This window comes from Nematolebias whitei, chromosome 1, assembly GCF_014905685.2.
Source record: "Nematolebias whitei isolate Nwh7 chromosome 1, NemWhi1, whole genome shotgun sequence".
Lineage (NCBI taxonomy): Eukaryota > Metazoa > Chordata > Actinopteri > Cyprinodontiformes > Rivulidae > Nematolebias > Nematolebias whitei.
The window spans coordinates 6,516,092-6,522,717 of NC_056498.1; the positions used below are offsets into that span (position 1 = coordinate 6,516,092).

Consider the following 6,626-nt stretch of genomic DNA (forward strand, 5'->3'; position numbering starts at 1 on the left):
CCATGACAAAAATCACGGCCGAGGTGAGCACCCTTCCTTGGCAAGTTATCTAAGGGAAACCCTGGACTTAAATAGCACTTTACTATCTGAACAAGACCCTAAAAGATCTTTACAACAACACGTGTCCTCGTTTACCTTCAACACACACATTCATACAGCACTCTACTAGATCTCTACAAAGATCATCTGAATCTGTAGAGACTAATCGGAGCTTTAGATCACATTCATACAACAATGGGACACGCATCAGAGGGAGCGAGGGGTTCACTGTCTTGCTCAAGGACACTTCAACATGTGATTGCTGGTGGAATCAAACCTTCAACTCTCCCATTGGAGGACCACTACTCTAACCGCTCAGCCACAGCTTCCAAAAAGGATAGGAAGCAAGAAAAGGATGTATTGTATTATGAATTAGGGGAACATTTAGTGGGGATGTATTAGAAGGTACCTGCCCCTAAGCATCATATTGCCCACCTTGCTGGGAGGGGTGGGGGTGGGGGTGGTGGTGGTGGTGGTGGGGGGGGTGTGACAGTGAACTAAAGTGTTTCCACATCTCAGATCGACCTCTCTTCATTGTAGGTTTAATCTCAAAACTATTTCCTCACTCCATGCATTATCTTTTACCCGCTTCTTCCATTTTGGGTCACGGGGGTCGCCGGTGTCCATGTCCAGCAATCACTGTGCGAGGGGCGGGGGACACCCTGGATGGGTCGCAAGTCCATCACAGGGACACATAGAGACAAACGAGACAAACAACCATTCACTCTCTCACTCACACCTAGGGACAATTTAGAGTAACCAGACAGTCTAACATGCATGTTTTTGGTCTGTGGGAGGAAACTGGAGTACCTGGAGAAAACTCACGCATGCACAGAGAGAACATGCAAACTCCACCCAGAAAGACCTCACTCCTTAGAATTCAATCCACAAGTCTTCAGAGCACAACACATCTCACGTCTGTATTGCACACCGCTAGCTTAGCTTAGTGCTATGTCAGTACTGGCAGTTGTCGACCGGGGTGGGGGTGGGCAGGTTTGGTGTGGAAGGTGCTCTGTTCTGTTGACAGGGCGGGGCTCCCTGCTTGTACAATGGTAGGAGAAACACTGCGGTCATATGGGTGTGTATGAAACAAAGGGGTCAGGTGGTTCTGGTGGAACGGATCAGTCCTCGATACAAAGTTTCTCTGACAGTCACTTTGTTTTTTTGACACGCACCTCAGAGTTTTGGGAGTGAAGGGTTTTTGTTAGACCCCTGTCCAAGGCAGGATGGAATATTCTGGTGTAGTCTTTGTCCGTCAATTTTTTCTTGTCCTGCCCATAACTTCTGACCCACTCATCATTTAATGAAACTTCTTGCACATCTGCATCATCAAACACAGTCACTTTTCATTACTCTAGCTCCAAGGTCAAAGTCACAAATCAAGGTCAAAGTTTATACAAGATCTTTGCTTGTCTGCTATAGATTGTTGGATAATAGTTTGTTGATGGGTGTATAATGTGTCGTATGAGGTCATCTTTTTATTTGATGTTCTTCTTGCTTTAAAACCAGGAATTTAAGTATTTTTAATGTGAATAAAACTAATAGAAGTAATGTAACACCAAAAACATTAAGGTTTACTTGCATTCCCTCTTCATTTCCAGTCTAGAAAAACACTCATCTTTTAAACTACAAACATTCACTACTCAAATTCCTCAGTGACAGGAACATAGGCCTCCATTGTTTGTTTCACAATTAAAAAAACATTTACCATCTTTAAAGGTGTGAAAACTAAAAGATACAAACTTTCCTAAAACATTTTTTAAACCCAGGTTACTGTAGTACTTTTGCACCCTGCAGTATAATGAAGCAGAGAGTTGTTATAAAAACCAGGTGAATCCCATCAGCTCTGACACGCTGCTTCTGGTTTGGACTAATAATCATCATTATGGGCAGGAAATGCTGTCCATTGTGTCATATTTATTCCTTCAGCTGAAGTAAAAATCACATCTTCACCTAGGATCTGTTTAGGATCTGTTCCTAACTGATGTGATGTTTATCCTTCAACCAAACTGATTTAGTCCTTTAAAGTTTCTGTTTGGCTTTTGACAGTTTGACCCCTCGAGAGTTCAACTCGTATGGCTCCCGTCGAGGCAACGACGCCGTGATGGCCAGAGGGACGTTCGCCAACATCCGCCTCTTCAACAAGTTCCTCAACAAGCAGGCGCCGCAAACCGTTCACCTGCCGACAGGAGAGACGGTCAGGCTGGAATGTTTTGATGGTCTAATACTGAAAAGAGCGTCTCTCCCACTTCAGTTTTAAACACTGATCCTTTGTTTATTGTTTCTCAGTGACCTAACAAATAATTCAGTTCATTGTTTTGAAGTACCTTTTTGTCTGTTTGCTCCCAGCTGGACGTGTTTGACACTGCAGAGCGGTACCGGCAGTCCGGTGTCCCGCTGCTGGTTCTGGCAGGGAAGGAGTACGGTTCAGGGAGCTCCAGAGACTGGGCGGCTAAGGGCCCCTTTCTGCTGGTGAGCTGCAGTTTTACCAGCAGTTGTCATGTGATGAGTTCTTTAAATGTCAGGCACATCTGGTTGGTGCTGCCATACAAATGCATGAAGAATACAATTTATGGAGGCATGGTTCTTATCGTGTGCTCTTCCTGTAAAGTTATGCACGATTACAGCAAAATGACTAGGAAACTTAAGTACAACTTATAACCAGATATTCTCCCAAATTTTTGATGCAAAGCAAGTAATTCTGCTTAGACCAATTAGTCTCTTTACAATGATTTGTTCAGTTAGCTTTGTATAGATCTAGTATAGAGCTGTATGAATGGATAAATGAGGACACAGATTGTTGTAAAGAGCTTTGAGTCTCTATAAGATAGAAAGGCGCTATATAAGTACAGTCCATTTACCATTTCTATTTAATTCAGGAATGCTAGTGAGAGGATCTGATAAAAGCGTGTCATCGGCATATAAAGAAACTTTGTGCTTAGGCCTGTCACAATAACAAATTTTGCTGGGCAATTAATTGTCTCGGAAATTATTGCTGTAAACAATAATTGTTTGAAATTTCACAATAATTAGTAAGTATGGTCAAATTTAAGAAGAAATTTTGTGCTGACGTTGTGCTATTTTAGATGTTCATGTATCAAAATGTTCATCTCATTCAACAGATGGTTGCTCTAACTTTTGTTTTTTTGTACTTGATGGTTTTAAAGTTTTATACAAGTTTTAAAAGGTTATAAATGTCTTTATACTTTTATCATTTTTATACATAAAACAACTTTATTTACAAACGTCCCATTTAAAATACAGTGAGATCTATTCAGAAACATTGTTCTCAGTGAAATCTTTGTCTGCTAAAACAGCTGCTGCTACACACAGATGTTCTGTTGGTGAAGGCAGACTGTTAAAACTCTGATCACTGATGAAAAGGCTCGCCAGCATCACAGACATCAAAACAGTTCTGAAGATTAAAGATAATATAAATTACTAAACTATTGCATTTCATATGTGAATTTAGCCTCCTGAGACCCGAGCTCTGGTTTGCGATGCATTTTTCATATCTCCTAGATATTTGTGTAAAAATAAAGCTTCCTCTTCGAACAGGAAGTTGTATTTTGTTACATGGTTATGACATACTTTTGTTAAAAAAAAAAAAAGTGGGGACAATGGACTTATTTTACAGCATAACACAACAATATTGACATGGCTTAACAAAATATAAAACACGGTTGAACAGAGAAGTAGAAGGTACAGCAAAGCCTAAATGTAATGTCCCCATATGTGGACACAGGGTCTCAGGAGGTTGAACAAGTGTTGGTACTGGTGCACACAGGACTAGTTTTCATCTCAGATCTGGCTTCAGCAGAACGTCAGTAAGCCTCAAGCGAAGTGCTCTGTTAGGAAAATATGGAACAATAAGATCTGTAATATAAGATGGAGCTAGGTTGTTGAGAGCTTTGTAGGTTAGAAGTAAGATTTTGAATTCTATTCTGGATTTGACAGGGAGCCAAAGGAGAGAAACTAAAACTGGAGAAATATGATCTCTCCTACTAACTCCAGTTAAGACTCTGGCAGCAGCATTTTGGATCAACTGAAGACGTTTTAAAGAAGTATTTGGACACACAGATAATAAACCATTGCAATAGTCCAGTTTAGATGTGACAAATTAATGAACCAGTTTTTCTGCATCATTTTTAGATAAGATGTTTATAATGTTAGTGATATTACGCAGGTGGAAGAAGGCGGTTCTAGTAATGTTTTTAATGTGGGGGATGAAAGACATGTCCTGATCAAAAATAACACCAAGATTTTTAACATTAGAGCTGGAGGACAGATTAATGTCATCTAAGGTTCATGTGGTCTGAACTGATTGCACCCACACAAACAGGGTAGCCTTTTGTGTTACCATGGTGACACAATTAATTAGGCACTATGAAAACACCTTGTTCTTGGTCAAGCTGTGTTGGTTTTGTGTTTTTAGGGGATAAAGGCCGTTTTAGCTGAGAGTTATGAGAGAATCCACCGCAGTAACCTGGTGGGGATGGGGGTGATCCCCCTGGAGTATCTGCCAGGAGACACCGCTGACAGCCTGGGCCTGACAGGCCGCGAGCGCTACACCATCATCATGCCTGAGCAGCTCACACCCCGCATGACCGTACACGTCAAGGTCAGTTAAAAGGATATTTAGGCTGTTTTTACGGTGCTTCTGTGTAAAACTTGTTTAGGTAATGTAGCTGTTGCAGATGGTGCTGTGAAGGACTTTATGTGGAGAAAGTTCATTTCAGCTAACTGGAAGACAAAGTGGACTAACGTCTGATATGTGACCCTCTGACGTGGTCTCTCTGTGCCCTCACAGCTGGACACGGGGAAAACATTCAAAGTGTGCATGAGGTTTGACACGGACGTGGAGCTGACCTACTTCCACCACGGAGGAATCCTCAACTACATGATCCGCAAGATGTCCCAGAACTGAGGTTCTGGTCATCCACTGCAGCCCAACGTCGTCCAGGAATCCACAGATCCCAGAACCTTCCACAGCACTTACCCCAGGATTGTCCTTTACCTGTCGCCTTGTCCCTGGGACCAGTGGACCGGAGTGGACTGGTTTATGACTGCCTGGGTCTGCTGTTGGTGCGCATGCTTCCTGTGACCTGCAGGGGGCAGTAACGCACCAACAAACTCATTTTACTGCTCTGGACGTCCAGAGGGTTTTATCAGACCTCCAGGATCCATGCTGGGGTTATTTTAACTATCACCAAAAGTGGTCTGTTAGCAAAATATCTCATGAACATCTGGACAGATTTTATTGTAACTCACAGAAAGTAATTATTGGATCTGCCTCTGCTGAATTTAACTTTTGGATTCCACATGATTTGAGAAGGCCACCAGCAGCATAGCTGTAGTTCTGTCACTTCAACAGTTAATGAGCTAAAACTAGGTGTGGTAGTAGCTGAGAGTCATCCTCCAGCTCTCAGATCACAGGAGCTTCTGCAATACTGCACAAGATCCAACAGGATCATTTCTGACGTTTGATGAAGGAGGTTTTAACTGTCCTCTTTCATCAAACATGGTTTAACACTGTTAAAGCGAGCGGCGTGCGTTCCTTCAAGGACTGCTGGCCTTTTAAATGTTTTAATCTTTTCTCCATAATTAGGAATCCATGACGTGGTGAGTAAAAGCTCCAAACAGGAATCATATTCCCATAAATCTGACCCAGGCTGTGATAAACCAGTAAATGTTGGACATCAAGAGGACGTTTTAGGACCAAGAACTCCTTCTGGACCAAGTTTGATCTTGTCTGTTCTTCTCTGTGATTTGGTTCTTTATGTTGATGCCCTCTCAAAGACAGAGCTAAATGTAACCAGCTGTCTTATTTCTGTGATCAGACTGTGGCTTGTAGACCTGCTGCCTTAATCTATCTGTCTCGCTCTGTGATGCTTTCATCCTTTAAATGCTGCTTGTTGTGATTCTGAACTCTCACCGCTGTCTTTCTGTTCCTGTTCAGGCAGAGTACCTCCAAAAATTACAACTTTGTTTTGTTTTGGAAAATTTCTGTTAATAATTCTTCCTCTAGCTTTTAATAAATGTGTTTCATCTCAGGGTCTAATTAGAACAATTGTTTGTTTTGCAACGACACAGTGTGTTGGTGCGGCTGTGGCTGAGTGGTTACAGCAGCCATCCTCCGATGCAAGAGTTGGGGGATCAATTCCACCAGCAGTCATCTGCTGAAGTGTCCCTGAGCAAGACACTGAACCCCTCATTGTCTCTGATGTGTGTCCCATCAGTGTATGAATGTGATCTAAAGCTCTCATTAGTCTACAGATTCAAATTATCTTTGTATAGATCTAGTATAGAGCTGTATGAGTGGGTAAATGAGGGACAGATTGTTGTAAAGAGCTGTGAGTATCTTGATCAGATAGAAAGGTGATAAATACTAGTACAGACCATTTACCATTACTTACACATTTTAATCCAAACTTAAAAGTGCCTTTTTCTTTGTGTGTTCAGAAGTTTGGACACCATTTCTGTCAAAAGCATCACACTCCTCTGCCTCCTGCACCTCAAGTTTTTGTAAGATATGATTTATTTAATTTTAGGTTTGTTTTTTGCATAAAAACTGCCTCCCTTTAGCT

The 6,626-nt window shown here is 41.8% G+C and overlaps 1 protein-coding gene across 1 annotated transcript in view; it reads left to right on the plus strand.

Annotated features, from left to right (window-relative positions):
- aco1 (aconitase 1, soluble) overlaps positions 1-5,753 on the plus strand; it is a gene marked incomplete at its 5' end in the record, with an annotated part of 74,229 nt that extends 68,476 nt beyond the window's left edge. Inside the window, 4 exon segments of the mRNA XM_037674819.1 lie at positions 2,089-2,236; positions 2,389-2,511; positions 4,475-4,660; positions 4,850-5,753. Coding sequence (XP_037530747.1) covers positions 2,089-2,236; positions 2,389-2,511; positions 4,475-4,660; positions 4,850-4,966 — 574 coding nt within the window.
- Positions 5,754-6,626: the final 873 nt, after the last annotated feature.